At 44.0% G+C, this 22,225-nt stretch overlaps 1 protein-coding gene across 2 annotated transcripts in view; it reads left to right on the top strand.

Moving 5' to 3' along the window:
* DNAAF9 (dynein axonemal assembly factor 9) overlaps positions 1-22,225 on the top strand; it is a 130,377-nt gene that overhangs the window by 70,207 nt on the left and 37,945 nt on the right. For both annotated transcript variants that reach the window (XM_049650041.1, XM_049650040.1), the window contains exons 20-27: positions 521-608; positions 11,435-11,538; positions 15,034-15,180; positions 16,259-16,347; positions 16,762-16,863; positions 17,363-17,480; positions 19,363-19,451; positions 20,753-20,911. In XM_049650041.1, the coding sequence (XP_049505998.1) occupies positions 521-608; positions 11,435-11,538; positions 15,034-15,180; positions 16,259-16,347; positions 16,762-16,863; positions 17,363-17,480; positions 19,363-19,451; positions 20,753-20,911 (896 nt within the window). The remainder of the gene's footprint in view (positions 1-520; positions 609-11,434; positions 11,539-15,033; positions 15,181-16,258; positions 16,348-16,761; positions 16,864-17,362; positions 17,481-19,362; positions 19,452-20,752; positions 20,912-22,225) is intronic.

The raw sequence follows: 22,225 nt of genomic DNA, 5'->3' as shown, positions 1-22,225 counted from the left end.
GGAGGAGCAGAGGGAGAGAGAGAATCCCAAGTAGGTTCTGCACTGTCAGTGCAGTGCCCAGCGTGGCCGTATCTCACGAACCACAAGATCATGACCTGAGCCAAAATCAGGAGTTGGACGCCCAGTTGACCAACCTATCCAGGTGCCTCTGGTGTGTTTTTTTTTAATCTCCCTGTACTATTACAAGCAGATCTCAGGTTGACCTAGACATATAGAACTGAGAGGTCAAGGCTTTGGGCCAAGGAGAACTGCTTCTAGTGGCTAGAAATCCACTGGAGCATGAACAAGCATAGCAGCATTGGTGCCTGGACTCAGAGAGGACCTCACATTCTTTTCTTCGGCACAGGTCAAGAATGCCAGTAACATGACAAAGAGCCAGGCAGTGCCAGAGGTGTGGAAGAAATTGGGTATATCTGAGGCTACTAAGCAGCTTTGTAGATAGACAAATGGGCAAAACTTTTGATTCTGTGAATGTTTATGCTATAAATCATTTACTTTTTGTGATTGCTTGTTTTTAAAGGGGGATGCCTGTTTCCTGGGCACTTTTCTAACAGGAGGAGAAGGAGCATATCTTTATTCCAGCAACCCACACTCCTGGCCTGAGGAAGGTGAGCCAGCCGTTACTGTTCTCCTCCTGACTGTGTCTGGGTTCCTCTTCTGCAGGTATTGGCATGGGTGTTGTGATAAATAATACATCAGATATTTGAAAAGACTTGTTGGCATAGAAGTATTTTCCTACAACCTTTCTCCTTTTATCCACCCATTTTGCAGATAGGAAACTTGTGCTCTGAAGGGATGGGCCCAGAACCACAATCTGGTCCTTATGTTGCCTCCTGAGGCTTGTTCTCAGAATGGGCTAGAGCCGTAGCATGTTCAGAAATGGAATCTGTGGACCAAAGTCTGGATTCGTTTTCTATTGCTGTATAACAAATTACCACAAATTTAGTGGCTCAAAACAATACATGTTTATGATCTCAAGTTCAGTAGGTCAGAAGGATTCATGTTGAGGGTCTCATAAGGCCGAAGTTAAGGCATCAGCTAGACTAGACTCTTGTCTGGAGACTCTGGGGAAGAATGTGCTCCCACGCTCATCTAGGTTATCAACGGAATTCAGTTCCTTCAGACTGTAGTACTAAGGTCCCTGTCTTTTTGCCAGCTGACAGCCAGGACCATGCTTAGCTCCTTCTTGCAGAGGTCTCCACCCTGTGACAGCCCTCCCCCATCTCAGCAATGAGAACCTCCCTTGTGTTGTTGAATCTCTCTTATGCTTCTGTTCTGTATAAATTCCCTTTCTATACCAGCCAGAGAAAACTGCTTTTAAAGAGCTTGTTGTGATTAGAAGCCCACTCAGATAATTTCTCTTTTGCCATATAATGTTACATGAACACAGGCATAACATCAGGAGATGAAGGTCACGGGAGCCACAGTCTACCTCTGGCCCCCCATTCATCCCTCCCACGTGCAAAATACAATCACCCCTTCCCAAGGGCCTCATTTCATTATGGTAATAGTTCAAAGTCCTAAATCTCACCAGCTCACAAATCCAAAATCTCCTCATCAAGATCATGTAAATCAGGTGTAGATAAGCTCTGGCATGTAATCCAGTAAGTATAACTGAACACAAGTCCTCTCCAGCTGTGGCCCTGTCGAACTAAACAGACCAGTTATCTGCCTCTGCCTTCCCAACACCCAAGGTGGCACTGGTATAGGATAACAGTTACAGACATTCAGCTTCAAAAATGGGGGAAATAGAAAATAAAAAGGAGTCATCAGCCCAAGGTAGCTTTGAAATGCAGCTGGGCAAACTCCAGAGTCTGGATTAGGTTTCAAGGCCTGAGAATAGTCCTCCATAGCTCTGATCTCTGCCACCTGGGCTCTTGGTTTCAACTAAACCCTTAGTGTTCCCCTCTGGGCTTGTGGCTACACCTTGGTCATCCTTCCTTTTTTCATAAAGGTGGCACTTTGTAGCTGAGTTTTATCAGCCTGCTTCTTGCCAGTAGAATTTTGAGAATCCAGTAATCTCTTTTGATTTACACTCTCTCTGTCCCTTTCAGTCCAAGCTGGCAGTATTTTCTGCTGACCCAAGATTCTCAAGAACCTTGTTGGTTTTGCATGGATTTCTTGGGGATTCATTCCATGCTCCTTTTTGGTTTCCCCAAAATAACATTTTCTTAGTCCTATTCTTTCTCTGGTTGATACAGTCATTTTGTAGAGGAAGAGTTGTGACTTACTCCACAAATTTCTCAACCTCTACTATGCAAATCCCCTTTCTGGATAATTTTTTCTCCTTGAAAATATTTTGTCCAGTGGCAAATTCCTCTCTCTGTTCTCAGATTACTGGCTCAGCTTCTGCTTCTCCGTTCACGGAGGAGACAAAGCACAAGGAGTTTTGGTGTTCCACAAAATGCTGGGGGTAGTAAGTAATAGCATTTGCTGTCATGACTGTACTACAGCCCCTGGTTGCACTTCTGCCTATCTAGATCTTGGTGCAGAAGACCGGTGTTAGGAACCCTTGTTGAGGGCAGCGGGTGCGTCATAGTGCCACTAGCCTTGGGGCAAGATTGCATAGTGTTTCAGAAGCAAGTTGTAGAGGCAACACAGAGGTGGTTGTGCTCTGTCATAGTTGAGCCAGTTATAATATTTATCAAGGATGTTTGCCAAAATTAGTTTGCACCTTCTTAGCAAAGGGCCTCGTTAGAAAAATAATTTTAAATTGTATTGAGTTTTCCTGCAAGATTCAGTGTGTCCTGAGGTTTCCATATAAAGGGCACAGCCAGGGATTTCTGGAGCCCTATTAGTCACACTCTTTTGAGAGTGCACTCTTAGTTTCAGAGGGAAATGTAGTTTGAATTAGGTGATTTTCTGAGGCAGAAAAATTAAATAGGAGCAGAGAATTTAAACAGGAATCTCCTCTAGCTATCTGTTAAGCTTTTTGCCACTTTGGAGCTCAGGTCAAGTGGGGCTTCGAGTTTGTACCACTTAGGGCTCTCTTAAGGAAAGAGAACACAAAACATGTAGGGCTCTTCTCGGGCCTTGGAAAGGGGCTTGGGCAGGTGAGGGGTTCTGAAGCTTCGGTGTCATTAGGGTCTTGGTGAGTCTCTCTCTCCTTGAGACTATGATGAGCTTGAAATTTATCTGTTCCCATTCCCCAAAGGCATTTAAAAAGCTCTTCATGTGGGAGGGGGGATGGTCTAAACGGGTAAGGGGCATCAAGGAATCTACTCCTGAAATCATTGTTGCACCATATGCTAACTAACTTGAATATAAATAAAACCATAAATAAATAAAAATAAATTTAAAACGCTCTTCAGCATGCATTGTCTTAATTGAGCTTCTTGTCCTGAATCCCATAAGTGAAAACTTGACTGAGGTTACAACTGCAAGTTCAGGTAGCTCTGGAAGGTGAACTAGGTCAGTCTTTTTTTGTTTCTTTTCTTTCCTTTTTTTAAAAGTTTTTATTTTATTTATTTTGAGAGAGAGATCGAGCGGGGGAGGATCAGAGAGAGGGAGAGAGAATCACAAGCATTCTCTGTGCTGTCAGCACAGAGCTGAGCTGAACCCAAGAGTTAGACGCTTAACCCCCAGCCACCCAGGCGCCCCTCACAGTGTTTTTCTAAAATCTGGACCAGGTCTTCTGATTCTCAGTCCAGGGTTGGCATTTCGAACTACATATAGACAAGAATAGTACTTTCTTTACTTTGAAATGCTTCCAGCCTTAGAACCTTTTTCCTTCCCCAGTTAGTGACTTCTGCATCATAGCAGCTTCCTGTTCATTTATGTCCTTCATGTGTCCTTCTCTTCCCCACCTTCAGGGTGCCCAGCTCCTAATCCTCAGGAGCCTGCTTAGGGTTTTACCACATATGCCTATATCCCTAAACAAAGTCTTGTTTTTGAGTGTAACATATATAATCACACACTGTGTATTCTTCTGGGACTTGCTTTTTTTTTTTTTTCCTCCTCACTATTCTATTCCTGAGACCCCCCAGATTATTATGGGTAGCCATATAGTTCATTTACTTTCATGGCTCCATAGGATTCTTTTATATGAAAATGTGCTGTTTATTCTTTGACTGTTGATGGTTTTTGAGGTTATGGTTTTTTGCTATTGCAGACAGTCCTGTCATGAGCCTTCTTATACCTGTATCCTGGTGCACATGGCACCAGGAAGATGCCTTAAAACACAGCTTCCTTGCTGTATAATCATTGATATATGTTGTCTCAGGCCCCTGACTTTCCTGTTACATTCTGGCTGGTTGGTATGTTGGCATTTCTTGAATGTTTGCCACTTTGATTGCTATTGTTTTTTAACTTACCTAGCTGTAGAATTTTCTATGGTTTGCCTCATAAGATTTCTCTGCACCACGGAACTAGGGGGGAGGTCATGTTGATGTGGAATGTTGGGGCTTGGAAGTCAGTGGTCAAGAAAGAATTCTTGAGGCATCTTCAGTGCAAAAAGGTGGTTTTATTAAAGCACGGGGACAGTACCTGCGGCAGAAAGAGCTGCCTTGGGGTTGTGAGGAGTGGCTGATTATATACTTTCGAGTTGGGAGGGAGGTAGGGATAAAAGTAAGTCTTTAAGGAATTTGGAAGCAAGAATTCCAGGACCTTGAGGGGCTAGCTGTTGTTAGGATAAGGTCATTTACTACTGTCTAGTAAAACCTTAGTCATGAAACCCTTTAGGTATATATCAGTGGGCCATATGTTTGGAGGATGATTGTTAAACATATATCTTGGAGGAAGGTAGACATAAAGGAAGTTTCCAAAGGGATTTTTTACAGGATCATAGAGGTCTGGCTAATGTCAAGCTAAGGTTGCCTTTTGCCTTTAGCAAAGTATTAACATCGAGGCAGCTAAGCTCCTTGGGGAAGGTTACTCTGCCTGTCTCTAGTACCTGTCACTGGGTTGTAAGTTATAAAGAAGTTTACTTTTTTTCTTTTGCCTTTATTCTCCACATCAGTGTGAATAGCCCCTGGCTGAAACACCACAAATTTCTCCTGTTCTCACCAAACTTCAGTAGAATTTCTCAAATAGATGCTTCTCAGTTTTGTTATACAACTTTGGTCCATTAATAGAGTCCTTAAAAAGTTGTCTTAGCAATTAGTCCGGTTTCTTTCCCTCTCTGTTTCTCTGCCCAACATGGGACTTGAACTCACGAGCCCCCAGATCGAGTCGCATGCTCTACTGACTGAGTCAGCCAGGTACCCTAACAGTTTCCTTCTTTCTGGAAAGGTGCTGCTCCACTTCACTGTCTTCTCACTTGCATCGTTCCTGACCAGAAATCCACCTCTTATCTTTGTTCCTTTTATAGAAGTTATCTATTTTTCACTCCAGCGGCTTTAGAAAGTCTTTCTTTTTATCACAGATTTTAAGCAATTTTATTTTTATGTGATTTCATGTGTTTTTTTTTCCATCTTCCTTGTGCTTGGAAATCATTTTGTGTCTTGATTGGATGGATTTAGTTTTCCTCAAATCGGGAGGGGTTTTTTGGCTTTTTTTTTTTTTTTTTTTTGGCACCTCCTATTCTCGGGGTCAAGTTGCATATCTTTGCTGCCTGGAGTTGCCCCACAGGCCCCTATTGCTCTGTACAATTATTTTCAGTCTTTTTTCTCTTTGTGTTTCATTATGCATAGTTTCTATTTGTATGTATTCTAATTTACTAACCTTCTTTCCTGCACTGTTGAGTTTATTAAATTAACATTTGTTAAGTGAAGCACGGAGTACCGAAGGGTGAGCCAAGTTCAACAAAAGACCATGAAAGAAATTGAAATAGAGAAGTTTATTACTCACAAATCTTGAAGGAAGTACACGCAATGGCATACCTTATGCCTCCAAGGGCACATAGGAAGGACAAAGCAGAGTGCAGACGGAGAGGCAAGACCTGGGACACATGCCTTTATTAGGGCAGAGTGCTTTGGGGTTCCCAGGCTAAGTCCAGATTGGTTAATTCAAACCAAGAAAGCAGGGTTTTGGTAAGCACAAGGGGATAGCCCTAGAAGGCAGGGAAGACTTTTTTTTTTTTTAAACGTTTTATTTATTTTTCAGACAGAGAGAGACAGAGCATGAACGGGGGAGGGGCAGAGAGAGAGGGAGACGCAGAATCGGAAGCAGTCTCCAGGCTCTGAGCCATCAGCCCAGAGCCCGATGCGGGGCTCGAACTCACGGAGCGTGAGATCGTGACCTGAGCTGAAGTCGGATGCCCAGTGACTGAGCCACCCAGGCGCCCCCAGGGGAGACTTAATAACAAGAGCTGTTGGGGAAGTCATGTCAGGAACTTACATCCTCTTGTGACTCTATGGGCTGCTACATAGGGCTTGCCTGATTTTAAGCCCCTTTTCCCCCAGGCCTCTTGGCCAAACAAAATGTATACGTAGGCAGCAATATCCTGGAGTAGCTTAGCTAAACTTTGACAACTATCTAATGTCATTAATCTCATTTAGTGTATTTTTCTTCTCAGACATTGTATTTTTCATCTCTAGAAGTTTGAGATATTTTTTACATCTTTTCATATCTCAAGTTAACATGGTTCAGTCTTCTAGCTTCTTCAACATATAGGATACCGTTATATTAATTTTTTTAATGTTTATTTTTTGAGAGAGAGAGAGAGAGAGAGAGCGAGAGAGAGAGAGCATGAGCAGCGGAGGGGCGGAGAGACAAGGAGACACAGAATCTGAAGCAGGCTTCAGGCTCTGAGCTGTCAACAGAGAGCCCGGTGTAGGGCTTAAATTCACAGACTGTGAGATCATGACCTGATCCAAAGTCAGAAGCTTAACCAGCCAAGCCACCCAGCCCCTATAATAATTTTTTTAATATACTTTCTTCTAGTCTTATCTGGCCTTGCTTTTAAACTTTGTTAGCCAGGTGGCAGAACAGCATTTAATTTAGGGCTAATTTTACCCCACTGCTGAGGCAGAGGCCTTCTGAGTACTCTACCAGACATCCCTGTGAAATACGAGGCTTTCTGCTGTGGCTGGTGGGAATGGGCAGAAAGTCTCATTCAAGGTATGGGTTGATGTTCATTGTTTTACATAGGAATATCCAGTTTTTCCAGTACCATTTATTGAAAAGACTCCTTTTTCCTCGATCTGTCTGTGTACCTTTGTTGAATATCAGTTGACTGTACGTATTTACTATTTCCTACAGGCTTCAGTGAATGGTTGGCTCTCAGGCAGCTCCTTCATTGTCCCTGTAGGGCTTTAAAGAACGCGGAGTGTTTTTTTCTACTGGGCAGAGATTGTTCAGCATTGAGGCACAGGGACGCCAGTCCCATCGGCACATGGGGCAGTGGACACATCCTGAGAACTCTGGTTCCCAAGCTGAGTCCCACCCTCCTATGCTGGGAAGACCTAGGCAGTGGGCAACTGCTAATCTGCTGACTTCATTCTGAACCCTCTTGTGTGTTCCCTTGTGTCTACACGAAGCTAGCCAGGGATGCCATAGAGAGAATGTCCTCTGCAGCACTTAACGTGAATGGATTATATAGCTGCATATTACCTACAGCATAGATGACTCAGGAACAGATGTTGAGAGTAGTAAGCAAATCACAGAAGGACACATTTATTAAAATTCTATTTATAAAGGGGCACCTGGGTGGCTCAGTTGGTTAAGCGTTCGACTTTGGCTCAGGTCAAGATCTCACTGTTCATGAGTTCGAGCCCCACATCAGGCTCTCTGCTGTCAGTGTGGAGCCTGCTTCATATCTTCTGTCTCCCTCTCTCTGCCCCTCCCCCACACTCACTTGCTCTCTCTCTCTCTTAAAAATAAACATTTAAAAAATTTTTAATAAAAAAAGTAAAATTCTATTTATATGAAAGCAAAACAGATGAGACCAAATAATGAATAGTTTATAGATACACTGAAATACAGTAAAATTATATGGAATTCGGGGTGTTGGTTCCCTCTGGGTAGAAGAGAGAGAGCCATTGAGAAAGGACATTTGGAAGGCCTCAAAGGTACTAGCAATGCTGGATTTCTTAGTCTGAGTGGTGAGTGTACAGGCGTTGAGATTTTGTTGTTACTGATTTTCTTTAAACCATACGTGTACATTTCACACACTCTCACACAGAATGAAAATTATCCAGCCATTGTATCATAGTTCCTCAGCAGTGATAGATGTTCCCTCTTCACACAGGCTGGACCACTGGAGGAGTTTTCTTTGTACAGCCAGTTTTCTAAAGGAGGAAAAGCCAAATTCTTCATTGGCACTTGGTGTCTTGTTTGCCTGAGGGCTCATCCTTCTGTTGGACTCCTGGTGATACAGAGGTCAATCAAAGACAGAGCCAGGCCTCAGTCCCCTGCTGCTTCTTGGGTAGTGAAGGGGAACTTGCTCTTACTTTGGGTTTTTAGACTCACAGAATGGAGAAGGAATGAGAGAGGCCATTCAGTAAGGGCACTGGGGATGAGACAAGGAGCCAAGGAGATCTCATCAGGAGTTGGCTCCCATGGTCACTGAGAAACCCCTACAAAGGCATTTCCCTTCAGACTGAAGTCTGACAGTCATGAGTCCAGAGCAGATACTGGAAGTGTCTTTACTTTATGTGGATTAGGATCCAGAGACCAGGTAACAGGCACTGGGCCACCCAGTGAGTCACATTTCATGTGTGCTCTGAGGATAATGAAAGTTACTGCTCCCAGAGCCAGGCCGAGGGGTCGCTGCGACACAGGGCAGTCTCTTTGCGCCAGTACTAAAATCAGTTTCTGTTTACTGTGTTCTTGCCCTGGGCCAGGCCCCAAAATGAGTGCTTTTCCAACACTGCCTTATGAATTTCTGTCTTCGTCTTTTCCGTTTTATTTCAAGCTTGAGTCTAGAGAGAAAGGAAATACTGGAGATGACCTCTCACATCTGTGCTCTTTTCTGGAAGCTTTGGAAGGATGTTGAGATTTGTCTAGGAGGCCTTTGAGTGGCACTGTTCTTGCTTCTGAGAAGCGTCTTGTTGGAGCTACACAGGTGGAGGGTGAGCCCAGAACCTGGAAGGGTACCGATACTAAGCAGTAGTAGGGGAGCAGTTCTTAACCTAATACCTGTTGACCTCTCTTTTCTCTGTAAACAGTAGGTAGAGTTATCTTGTGGCTAGAATCAGTGAGGTCATGACATGAGGAGAGTGCTGAAAATCTCGGCTGGGACTTGGGGGAGCTACTAGAGGAGCTGAGAGAGCAGAGGAAGGACTGCAGCAGCGCTGTGGGCCTCTTGAGGCTAAGAAGCAGAGAGAGCACATCGTCAGATCAGCCGTAGGGAGCCATTTGGAGAGAGCCAAGTGGGGAGAAGCCGGGTAAGAACCAGAGGGGCCCAGGTGCCACAGTGCCTTGGCTGCACTGCACATAGTTCTGTCACTTTGGGGAGAAACTTCTCTAAGCTTGTGTCTCCCCATCAGTCCTGTAAGAAGAAGATTACTTGTTAAATTTGTTGGGAAGATGGAAAACTATAATGTGTATGACGTGCTTGGTGCAGTTAGTGTAATTAGTAAATACTGAGCAGAATCTGTTCCCATCCCCTTCCCTAAGAAAACAGAAGTTAAAGTATGCCCTGTCCTGGAAGATCTGCCCTAGATGTGGGTGAGAGGAAAGTCAGAAACTTCTGAGCAGTAGGGGAAAACTGGGGGCCTGAGGTTTCAAAGGCTCAGTGACATCAGAGGATAAGATTTGGGAAGTGAGATAGCAAAAAGGATGATAGGATGTTGCACTCCAAGAGTAGGTTCTGGAGCTGAAGATTTCAGAGGTTAAGATGTTCTGGGTTCTGTTTTACTGCTGTGGCATTGGGATTGAGGAGTAGTGAGTCCAGAATGGGGTGTGGGTCATCCCCTGGATCTCTAAGAAGGGATGGAAGTCTTGGTTGTTTGAAACATGTGGCATGATTAGGAGGGTAGTCATTGTGAGCATTGAAGGGAAGAAAGGGCTTCTGTGTCTGAGGGAATGAAAATATTGTGCCATCATGGAAGGGAATGGTCTGGGAGCAGCCGTGAAGAACCTTGGCACTGATACAGGATGAAGCTGGGTGGTGGGTGGCTTCTATTCAAGAAGCCTATAGGGCAAGCCTATGTGCAAAAGAGGTCAGGCTCTACTTGTTAGAGGTTGTGAGGCTTATAGGCCTTGAACCTGGATGCTTTAAACTGGGCAGCTGCTGCTGCCCCAGATGCTAAGGTTAGCACTATTTCCCTCTAACTGACCATCTAGTTTGTCTGTTGGTATTCAGCCTCCAAACCTTCCTCTTGTACCTAAAAGCTGCCTCTACCTGCCCTATTTCTTTTCATGCCCCATTAATATGCACACTCCAGCACACTTACTCAGGCCTTCTGCCTCCTGAAACCGCACCTCCTCAGGAAAACTTGAAGTCTCCAAAATTCCTCACCTTTGCCTTTGTTCTTCTTGTCATTACAATCTCAAGCTTTGGGGCTGCATTCCTAGAGCTACAGCTCAAGGAATCAGTCCCTCTTCTTTGTCTTCTGCCCTCTGTGGTCTTATGGGTGCTCTGGGTGCTTCATCTCAGTTTCCAAACCCAGCCTTAACACTTGTCATCTTAGCTCTCCATCCTTTCTTGGTCTGCCCCCTAGGGCCCATAGTGAGCGATTCTGTATGACCTTGACCACCCAGAAAACAACAGTTCTCCTCAGACCTGAATCCTCGGAACTGAAGAAACCACATCTAGTGTCTACATCCCACCCATCTTTTGTGAATATAGAACAACAGGTCTCTGGTGTATATAGAATCCCCTTATTGCCTAACTCAAATATTCCTTTGCTGGCCACAGGGACCCTTAGGCTCCCTTTACTGTCCTTCAGCTGAGACTCTACTGCTCTTGTTGGGCCTTAAGTGAGGGATGTGGTCTCTTTAGAGCCAAGCCACCTTCTGCCAAAATAGGAGGAAGCAGAGTTTATAAACTCAGCGGTAGAACAAACATACCCCAAAGTCTTTTTCAGTGTGTTCCTGTAGAAGACACCCACAAGTGACTGTGAATTTTGCCTCTCCCCATCAGCTGATAACTTACGTGTTTTTTCTAATTTGTGTACAAAGACTGTGATGCCTCATTTCTCTCTGAAGCTCTAGGAGTGTACATCAGCTTCCCCAGAGCACGGGGCTCAGCATAAAAATCATGTAACTTGGGGTGCTGGGTGGCTCAGTCCGTTAAGCGTCCGACTTCAGCTCAGGTCATGATCTTACAGTTCGTGAGTTTGAGCCCTGAATTGGGCTCTCTGCTATCAGCACGGAGCCCATTTCAGGTCCTCTGTCCTCCATCTCTCTCTGCCCCTCCCTGGCTCGTGCTCTCACTCTCTCAAAAATTAAATAAATAAATAAAAACATTTAAGAAAAATTGTGTAACTTAAGCATTACAGATACTAGTCTCTAGTTACCACTGTGGTTTGCCCTGGTACCTGTGAGGACATTGGGATCTAGCCCCCAAGATCCAACCCTCCAGCTCTGACCAGCTCTTTTTTCCTTCCAGGGAAAGTGCATTTCTTCTCTAGTGGTCTTCTGTTTTCTCACCGTCATCACGGAAGTATCGTCCTTTCCAAGGATCACATGAATTCCATTTTATTCTATGATGGGGTAGGTGTTTTACCAGTCCATGGCTTTGATGTTCAGAAGGATACTCACACTTCTGAGGTGAAAACCAAATAACTCCCTGTCCCTGTTCCTCCACCATGGGGCAGGATTGCCAATAATTTAATTTATTGAAGTATACTTTAAATACAGTTAACTATATCCATTTAAAGTTTTGATAAATGTATATACTTGTGAAACCACTATCACAGTCAAGATACAGATGACTTCCATCACCCCTAAACTTTTTTAATGCTCTTTTGCAGTTCATCTTTCCCTCTACTTCTGGCTTCAGGCAACTACCAATTAGCTTTCTGTCACCGTAGATCAGTTTGCAGTTCTAATATGGGCTCCTGGATGGCTTAATCAGTTAAGCATCTGACTCTTTGTATCGGCTCAGGTCATGATCTCACAGTTGTGGGATCAAGCCTTACATTGGGCTCTGCACCGAGTGTGGAGCCTGCTTGGAATTCTCTGTCTCCCTCTCTCTTTGCCCCTCCCCTGCATGTGTGCACACACACTCACTTTCCCTCTCAAAGTAAGCAAATAAAATAAAATAAAATAAAATAAAATAAAATAAAATAAAACAAAATGTTACATAAATGGACATCATACATTCTGTACCCTTTTGAGTCTGGCATTTTTCATTCAGCATAATGATTTTTAGATTCACCCATGTTTGTATCAATAGTCTGTTCCTTCTTATTGCTTTATTGCCGAATGGTATTTCATTATTTGGATGTAACATAAAATTTATCAGACTAATTTATAATTTGAAACTCTAGAAAGTCTCAAGGAGAGAATTTACTAAAAAGTAAAAAAGTAAACTGGATAAAATGTTTTTGGTGATTAGAACAAATTATTTTCTATTAATAATTCTGTCTTTATTAACATGAAGTTAGTTAGCAGATACATGGAAGTACATCAGAAACAGCCTCACACTACCATGTAAAAACAGTATATTGGCAAAGAATAAATAAAAGGTTCTATTGGCAAGGAGAAATGCAGTAAGTAATATGAATGTCCAGCCATAGGGGTGGCTTTAGAGGATAGTGGGATGCAATCTTTGAAAATATTCACAGATAGTTTGTAGCAACTTGGCAGGTGCTGATGGTAAATGAAGTTTTAAAAGCAGGGTCCTGGGGGGTGCCTGGCTGGCTCAGTCAGTCCAATATGTGCCTCTTGATCTCTGGATTGTAAATTGAGCCCCATGTTGGGTGTAAAGATTACTTCTCTCTCTCTCTCTCTTTCTCTCCTTTTTTTTTTTTTTTTTTAAAGTTTATTTATTTTGAGAGAGAGTGCACATGCACAGGAGAGGCTGTCAGCATGGAGCCTGACTTGGGGCTCAAACTCATGAACCATGAGATCATAACCTGAGCTGAAATCAAGAGTCAGACTCTTAACCGACTGAGCTACCCAGGTAACCTTAAAGATAAAATCTTCAAAAAATAAAATAAAATAAAATAAAATAAAGTAAAGTAAAATAAAATAAAAGCAAGGTATGGAATTAGAAAGATAAATACAATTTTGCACTGCCTGAAAAAGGCAAGTCAGTAAATGAATAGGAAAAAAGACTAGAAGGAAAATTAGTAAGATGTTAGATGTGGTTGGGTTTAGACTATGGAACTTTGGATTGATTTTTTTTTTAATTTCTCTTTCTATTTTTATATTTTTTCAAAATTTTAATTAGTGAACATGTTATTTTTATAATGAAAATAATTTTTTAAAGAAGCTTTTCCCTAAGATCAGGACCAAGACAAGAATGCTCATTTTTGCCACTTCTATTCAATATAGTATTGGAAGTTCTAGCTAGAGTGGTTAGGCAAGAAAAAGAATTACAAGGCATTTAAATTGGAAAGGAAGAAGTAAAATTATCTCTCTTCACAGATGGAATGATCTTATATGTAGAAAACACTAAAGATTCACACAGAAAACCTGTTAGAATTAATAAATGAATTCATCAAAGTTGCAGGATACAAAATTGACACCAAAAAATCAGTTGTATTTGTATACCCTGGTAATGACCAGTCTGAAAAAGTTAGTAAAAAAACAATTCCATTTACAATAACACCAAAAAGAATGAAATAAAATACTTAAGAATAAATTTACCCAAAGAGGTGGAGACTTATATGCTGAAAACTACAATGCATTGCTGAAATTAAAGAAGTTCTAAATAAATGGAAAGACATCCCATGTTCATGGGAAGACTTAACATTATTAAGACCACAGTTCTACCTAAAGTGATCTACAGAGTCAGTGCAGTCCCTATCAAAATTCAATGGCATTTTTTGCAGAAATAGAAAAACCCACCCTGAAATTCATATGGAGCCTCAAGGTATGCCCAAACAACCAAAATAATCTTGAAAAGAGCAAAGTTGAAGGACTCACACTTCCTGAGTTCAGTACTTACTACAAAGCTACAGTAATCAAACAACCGTATGGTATTAGCATAAGGTCAGACCAATAGAATAAAATAGCCCAGAAATAAACTTTTGCATATATGGTCAAATGAGTTTTGACAAGGGTGCCAAGACCATTCAGTGGGGAGGGACAGTCTTTTCAACAAATGGTGCTGGGAAAATTAGATATCCACATGCAAAAGAATGAAGTTAGATCCTTACTTTATGCCGTATACAAAAATCAACCAAAATGGAGCACAGACCTAAATGAAGAGCCCAAACTACTAAACTCTGAGTATAAAACACAGGAGCAAAATCCTCATGACTGACCTTAGAGTAAGCAGTGATTTCTTGAATATGACACCAAAAGCCCAGACAACAAATGAAAAAATATATAAATTGGACTTCATCAAAATTGAAAACTTCTGTGCATCAAAGTACAAGTGCAAGAAAGTGAAAACAACCCACAAAATGAGAGAAAATATTTACAAATTGTGGGGTGCCTGGCTGGCTCAGTTGGTAGAGCATGCAACTCTTGATATTGGGGTCGTAAGTTTGAGCCCCACATTAAGTATAGAGATTGTTTTTAAAAAGATTGTAGGGGCGCCTGGGTGGCTCAGTCGGTTAAGCGTCCGACTTCGGCTCAGGTCACAATCTCGCGGTCTGTGAGTTCGAGCCCCACATCAGGCTCTGGGCTAATGGCTCAGAGCCTGGAGCCTGCTTCCGATTCTGTGTCTCCCTCTCTCTCTGCCCCTCCCCTGTTCATGCTCTGTCTCTCTCTGTCTCAAAAATAAATAAAACGTTAAAAAAAAAAAAAAGATTATAAATCTGATAAGGGATTAATACCATAGAAAGAGTTTTGAGGTGACGTTTTCAGTTTAGGAGAAAAGACCCTTGTACTTCCTGTATCTCCCATAACTGGGTATTGGAAAGCCAATACCATAATTCCATAATTCCAGCCATCCATAATTGAACCCTAGTATATCACATAATGTGAAAATAATTGCAGTGAAATTCATTATATGTGTTCTGACAGTAATCATGAGGACTAGTGTTATGCAAATGGCTTTTCTCACTGATGCTCCCTTTTTTTTCTCTTTAGGATTCCACCAGTGTTGTTGCTGCCCTTCTGATAGAGTTCAAAAGTTCTCTGCTTCCTCATCTCCCAGTTCATTTCCATGGATCAAGCAATTTTCTGATGATTGCCCTTTTCCCCAGATCAAAGATATACCAAGCATTTTACTCAGAGGTAACAGCAATCATTAGTCAGCAAAACAAATACTTTTCTTTTCCTTAGGAGTTTACATGATAAGGCCACATCACAGGGCTAACAGTGAGGTGATGAGAGGCAGAGCTGGGATGGTGGAAGTGGCTGCTTCTAATCCCTGTGGGTCCTGGAATAGTGCTTTTGCCATTGGGAGATGAGAACCTAAAAGAACCAAACAAAAAGCTTTTTAGCTGCTAAGACAAATCTTCTTTGTCCCTTTAAATCCTAATTAGAGTCATTTTTCTTTTAGCTACTTTATTGAATTGTTGGGCCATACCTATTGGATAAGAGCTCTCTAGCCCTCCCCAGTCTCTGCCCAAGGTTCACAAGCCCTGCCCTTGTGAATGGTCCCACCTGACAGTCTGCATGTTATAGGCACTCAGTACAGGTTGCATGAGTGAGAGAGCTTACCAAGAATTACACAACCCACTTAGAGACCATGCTGTAGCCAAAGTTAAACACATGGCCAGCCTCATGACTGGTGGAAATGCTCGGAAAGGTCTGATTGCAGCAGCTTATAAGGGGACAGTGTCCCTCTCTCAGGACAGATTGACAGAACATGGAAGAGAGAAGGGTTGGCCTGGTTGCAGAGTGGCATCGCAGGCTAGTCTATGTCTTACTCTTACTGCCTGCTCATCTTTCCTACCTCCTTGTGCTTGTCCTTTCAATCCAGGGACATAGAGATAGCACTTCAGATTCTTCTCAGCTATCTCTGTGCCCCTAAACAGGACTTGCTTGAACTGCTCCTTCTGTCTGGCCCCATCACCAGGGAAGAACATGCCTGTGCTGCCAGAACAGTGTTACCTGACACCTTCCTCCGTGCTTCCTGGCTTCTGAAGGAACAGAATCCCTGGGAGAGGAACCCAGAAAGAAATTCTAGTTTTGAAAAATACAGAACAAAATTGCTTCAGGCGTCTATTTTTGAAACAAACTTGTTTGTTATGATGGTTTTTCTCTGTCCTGACAGTCTAGATTTTCAACAACCATCAAATCCCCATGTGGATTCCATATCCTGTTGTTGGGTTTAAAGTGTTCTTTGCTCAAATTCTGTTTTGTTTAGGTCTTCTCCCCCTGGCAACAGCAGGCTAACTCAGGGCTGTCTTTAAAAGTGATCCAGGAAGATGGATTATCTGTGGAACAAAAGAGATTGTAAGTGGCTGCCTTCAGTGTTTATGCTTGTTTCCCTAAGCTGTGTGTGTCTGCTCTCTCTGCAGGACGACTTACGTTATGTAACACAGGGGTCTTGGCTTCTGAAAGGGCCAGCACAGTCATTTCAGTGCTGCCACTTGCAGGTAGCCAGTGCCCTTGGGGAAACAGAAGTCAAGAGAGATGAAATCCACCAAGAATCAGAAACCTGTAATATTACCAAGGGTTTCAGGCAAGCCTTCCTCTCTGGGTACACCAGTTGTCACACACTAATACCGCACTGTGTTTAAGTCATTGAGATGCTTATTTTGGAAGTGTGGACTCTGTCACAAGACTCTGGCTTGAAAGCATCAAGTTATGTAAAGTGTGGTGCTATAGGGAGATGGAGTTCTAATCTGTGAGCTTTTGATATTCCAGACACTCCAGTGCGCAGAAGCTCTTCAGTGTCCTGAGCCATTCTGCTGGGGAGAAACGGAGTCCTCTAAAGCTACTCCCAGCCAAACTCCCAGAGCTGGACTGGTGAGCTCTGGTTTTCTGTTTATAGATGTTTCATGTTCTGGCTTTTGAAATGTCAGAGACCTCAGCGTTGGTCCTTTCTAAGCTGCTTTTTCCAGGGGCGCCTGGGTGGCTCAGTCGGTTAAGCGTCCGTCTTCGGCTCAGGTCATGATCTCACGGTTTGTGGGTTCGAGCCCCACATCGTGCTCTGTGCTGACGGCTCAGAGCCTGGAGCCTGCTTCGGATTCTGTGTCTCTCTCTCTGCTCCTCCCCCACTCGCGCTCTGTCTCTCTCTGTCTCAAAAATAAATAAGCATTAAAAAAAAAATCTAAGCTGCTTTTTCTTTGTAGCTTCTTAGGGATCAGTGTAAACAGTAGTAGTGACACACCATATAGTTTTATTCTCTAGAGAGTATCTGCCTAAGGTTTCTTTTTTAGCAGTTAGATAAGGCGTTTCTCATGTGAAGGAGCACATTCAGGCAAGGCTGGCAGTGGTAACATTAGCATTGTCTTCGTTTTTCTAGGTTTCTTCAGCATTTTGCCATCAGCAGCATTAGTCGAGAGCCTGTGATGAGGACCCATCTCCCAGTCCTGCTACAGCAAGCTGAAATCAACCCTTCTCACCGAGTAGAAAATGACAAGGTACAGCAGCTCAGCAAATATGCTGGGAATTCACAGGAAGATAAGCCTGATAGCCTGCCCTTTGACCTTCTGTGTCAGTTAACAAAAAGAGCTGAAGCAGGGTCCCTTTTGTAAGACTCTCCACCTCCTAGGATACTGATGTAATGATATACAGGAAACCTACTCTGTACAATGACTGTGTACAGGTGTCTGTACTGACCCCAGCCAAGCCTTGTAGCAGCCATAAAGCCCTAGCACCTTGCCATGCCCTCCCCTGGCTTCTCCACATCTTTCAGATTCTTGCTCAGTGCTCTCATCCCATCAGCCTTTTCTGTTTGTGACAAGGACTTACCTGGAAGTGGGTGACACATTGAGCTTAATAAGAGGAAGGGCCTTATTGGGCCTTGCTGGCATCACTAGGGTAAGGTGATACTTTATAAACACTGTTTTCCCAAGAGTGGATTTTAATCCACTCCCACCTCACATGCCCCTCCTTTTGACCCCTCCCACCATTTCTCTGGAACCAGAAGTCATAATATACTCCAAGAGGGCATTTATTTATACATAAATCTAGAAGACACTCACCTGCAAAAGAAAATAGGAGTACCAAGCAGTTAGAAGCCTGGTTTTTCCCTAAGGCAAGAGTTTAAAATGAAAATGCCTACTCATTAAAAGGGTGCTATAGGACTGGCCCTAAAGTAAGACGGTGTCTGGCTATAAGCACATGTGCTGTGATTTGAGAGCCAGGGACTTGGGCGCTGAGGAATAGGACCAGGGTGGGGAGGAGGATAAACAAGAAGTTGCATGGAATACTGCCCACGGGGACAGTAAGGGATATAGAGTAGGAGCCTGTTTGGAAGGGAGGAGGGAAAACTTCTGATTCCCACAAAAGAAGAGAGATCCACAGCCATCTTTGTGCTGATGTGACCAACTAGAGTGGTAACTGCCACCAGCTAAGCTTTAATCTAACTCATCTGTGACCAGGCCCATCCCAGTGAGTCTTGTGAAACAAAAATTTACATCGAGGGGTGCCTGGGTGGCTCAGCCAGTTAAGCATCCAACTTCGGCTCAGGTCATGATCTCGTGGTTTGTGGGTTCAGGCCCCACGTCGGGCTTTGTGCTGGCAGGTCGGAGTCTGAACCCTGCTTCGGATTCTGTGTCTCCCTCTCTCTCTGACCCTCCCCCACTTGCACTCTGTGTCTCTATATCAAAAAATAAATACACATTAAAAAATTGTTTTAAAAATTTACATTGATACTGTTCAGTAGGTGTATGGTTCCTTTCTTCCCCTGCTCCACCTCTTCTCTGTCACTGGATTCCTTTAAGTTGCTTCAGAATACATACCTGCAGAGGGCCCTGTTTTCATCTGGTTGTGTGTTAAGGCTAAGAGTCCAACCTGCTCTTCACCTAGTCAAGATTCAGACGTACTTCCTACCTTCTGTTTGCTTCCTTAGCTCAGGCCATTTGGCTTGGGTGGATTGGGCAGCCAGACAGAAACATCCCCATGCCACTCCTCTTCCTTGGCTGAGCTTACTTACCACACCAGTTTAGCCTGTGGCACTTTGTCTCAGACCTCCTTTCTGCCCAGTGTTTTCCATGGTATTTTAACTGATCTAGTCAAGCCTGCTGCATAGAAATTATATTAGTAACACTACATTTTACGTGGTGTTTGCTATGTCCCACACACACTGTTCTAAACACTTTACATATATTAACTGAGTTAATCATCACACCCACCTGCAAGATAGGTTCTGTTATTAGCCCAAGGACATATACCTAGGTGAGTGCTGGTGCTGAGGTTCAAACCCACAGAACCTGGTTCCAGAAATCATTTCTCTTAACCTGTTACACAACGCCGCCTCCCTGTTGAATGACAAACTCACGTGACTTTTCTTTCATGTAGGTGACTATCAGCATTGTAACTGGCCTCCCAGGCTGTCATGCTAGCGAGCTCTGTGCTTTCCTGGTCACTCTGCATAAGGAATATGGCAGGTTAGTACGGCTGCTGCCTTTGCTTTGGGGAAAGGGATTCTATGCCTGGGCCCACATAGGCACTGGGAAACCTTCAACATGTACTGGCCTTTGGTGTGATTGGTATTAGCACAGGAGCCATCCGTCCATTCATTTAACACATTTATACTGAACACGTCCTGTATGCCAGACATTGTTCTAAGTGTGGGCGACAAATGAAAAAAAAAGACTAAAAATGTCTCTGCCTTCGTGGACCTTACATTCTAGTTTAGGAAGACAATTAACCAGACAAGGAAAGTAGTATATTAGCTAGTGAAAAGTGCCATAGAGATAACAAAGTAGAGAAGGGTATAGGGATTGCCAAGCTGGGAGGGAGGTCCCAGTTTTAAATTGGGTGCTCAGGGAAGACCTCACTGAGAAGCTGGCATTTGAGCAGATGAGAGGAGATAAGAGGAGGAGATGAGGAGGAGTGAGTCTTTGGAAATCTGGAGACAAGCACTGTAGCAGCAGAACTAGCACAGGCAAAGGCCAGGGAGTGTGCCTGGTTAACAGGCAACTCAGGACCGGGCTGATTAGAACTTGGGAGCTGGTGGGTGTGATCCGTCCCTGACCACAAGGGGACTGCATCCGTTCCAGTGCATCTGGGACACGTTGGCTTAGGGGAAATTGGGAAGATCGTTCATCCATCAGTTTCATATGGCTGGCAGATTACTAAACATCCCTGGCTAACTGAACAGGCATTTAATATCTAGTCAGTCTACCTCGAAGTAAGGCATCCTGCAGGAGGCCATAAGGAAGATGGAAAAGATGGAGAAGATGGAAATCACCTAGAAGTTTGGGAGTTTAGGGAGATGTGGGAGGTTGGACAAGTTTTACAGAGATGCTCCAGAAATATTGGTCTTCTTACAAGTACTAAGTAGCTAGCCAGTTCCTCCCTTATTTCCATTTCTTTTGTTGTAGAAATAGTCTGAATTCTTCACCCTGCTCACTTCTTAGCAAAAATTTTACTCAGCACCAGACTGAAGCCATTTTATTGGATGGTCCTTCAGGAAATGACTGCCCAGTCATAAGGAGTCTTTCTCAATTCTGAAGTCTGATTAATGGTCATGTGCTTACCTGACCTTTTCCCCTGTGGCAAGGCATTTCCTGTCAAAAGTTCCAGTGATAGTGGTTTCAGGATACGGAGCTCCCCAGGCCTCCTGTGCGGGGTCACTGGGCAGAATGTCTGTGGAAGTACTGGTCACATTTGGATCCACTGGCTGAGTCTGTGGGGCCAGGCCATCAGGCAGCCCCCATGCTGAGATTATACTTGCCGTTTCCAGGTGGATGGTATACCGCCAAATCATGGACAGCTCCGAATGTTTTCATGCTGCCCACTTCCAGAGATACCTTTCCAGTGTCCTGGAGGCCCAGCAGAACCGCTCTGCCCGCCAGTCAGCCTACATCCGCAAGAAGATTCGACTGCTAGTGGTGTTGCAAGGGTGAGCACTGGAAGTCTTCTGGGGACAATGGGAATGGTGATGACCTTGCCATTACTGTTGTATTTTGTGTGTGGCTAGCCTGGGACACAGAATGACCTCCACATTTGCATGAGCAGAGTCTGCACTACCCAGAGAGGCCTCAGACAAGCAAGGACTCCAGTTACCATCTTGTGGCCCAGAGAGCTGCTGTAGCTTGCCCACAAGTTTTAAGTTTGGTTTCAGCACGATGGTATCCTCAAAATTCTCTATCCTCACAGTAGAGAATTAGGGAAGAAATTCTCTGGGCAAGATTCTTTGATAAGGCCCTGAGGTCTCTTCCTTTGCTGTCTGTTTCAATCCTCCCTCGTGTGGAGTTGCAGAGGCAGCCCCTATCCTCTGCATTCTCGACCCCCACCATTCCCAGGATGGCTGGTCCAGGAGGTTTTCCTGGGACCCTCAGTGGAGAGCATGAATAGTCCAGTTGGGCAGGAAGCTCCCTGTGAGGATAGGTTGGACAGAGTGAGTACCACTGCTTCAGTGACCCTAGCTGAAAGGAGTTTACCTCGACCTGTTTGTTCTAAGGCCTTCCAGGGAGGAGCCCTATGCAGGCCCACCACCCCCCAGGCCCAGAAGAGAGCATGCCAGGTCAGGGAAAACATAGTCTGTGGTCTTGATGATGGCTGGTAATACGGAAGCTTTTGGCAGTTCTCACAAAGCGCTTTTGTGCTATGCTGTGTTTTTTGTGCTCGTAATAATTACTGTTTGCAATTGGCTAATTGTTTCCAGTAGAAAGCAGGCCCAGATCCAAAGCTCTGTTGGGTTTCCTGGGCGGATGGATGGTGAGAAGTGGAGAAAAGCTGGGCTGGTGGTCCTGAGTCAGGAGGTGGACAGCACTGTGCACTCCACCAAGCCATCGTTCCTCTTCTTCAGGCCTTGTTCTCACACCTGCCCTGGCCTTCCCTTCTGTCAGCCCTTTTGTCCTGTTTGTGGGCTGAGGTCATGAAAGCCACAGAGCAAGAGTCTAGGCTTGAAACCACTTGTTTTCTTCTGGCTTTCCATCACTTCTGATGGTCAAAGGAATGGATTGGTCCCTGCCAGAGTTGAGAGTCATTGGGAGTGTGGACCTGGAGTCAAATTCAGCAGTCTGCCATTGTGCAGCTGAGGGCATTTCCATCTTCCATCACTTGACAAAGCATCGTTGACTCCTTGTCTCTGGCAGTACAGGTCTGCAAAAGTGTCAGCTGCCCTGGTTGTGCTGGACTGCAGTGACCGTGTATGGCCAGCCCACTCTCAGACCCAGCCTTTGCGCAGTCGAAGTCCCAGGATGCTAGGGAT

The sequence above is a fragment of the Panthera uncia genome (genome assembly GCF_023721935.1).
Source record: "Panthera uncia isolate 11264 chromosome A3 unlocalized genomic scaffold, Puncia_PCG_1.0 HiC_scaffold_11, whole genome shotgun sequence".
Classification (NCBI taxonomy): Eukaryota; Metazoa; Chordata; class Mammalia; order Carnivora; family Felidae; genus Panthera; species Panthera uncia.
The sequence above is the reverse complement of the archived record's forward strand: the minus strand, read 5'-3'. Positions and strand labels throughout refer to the sequence as shown.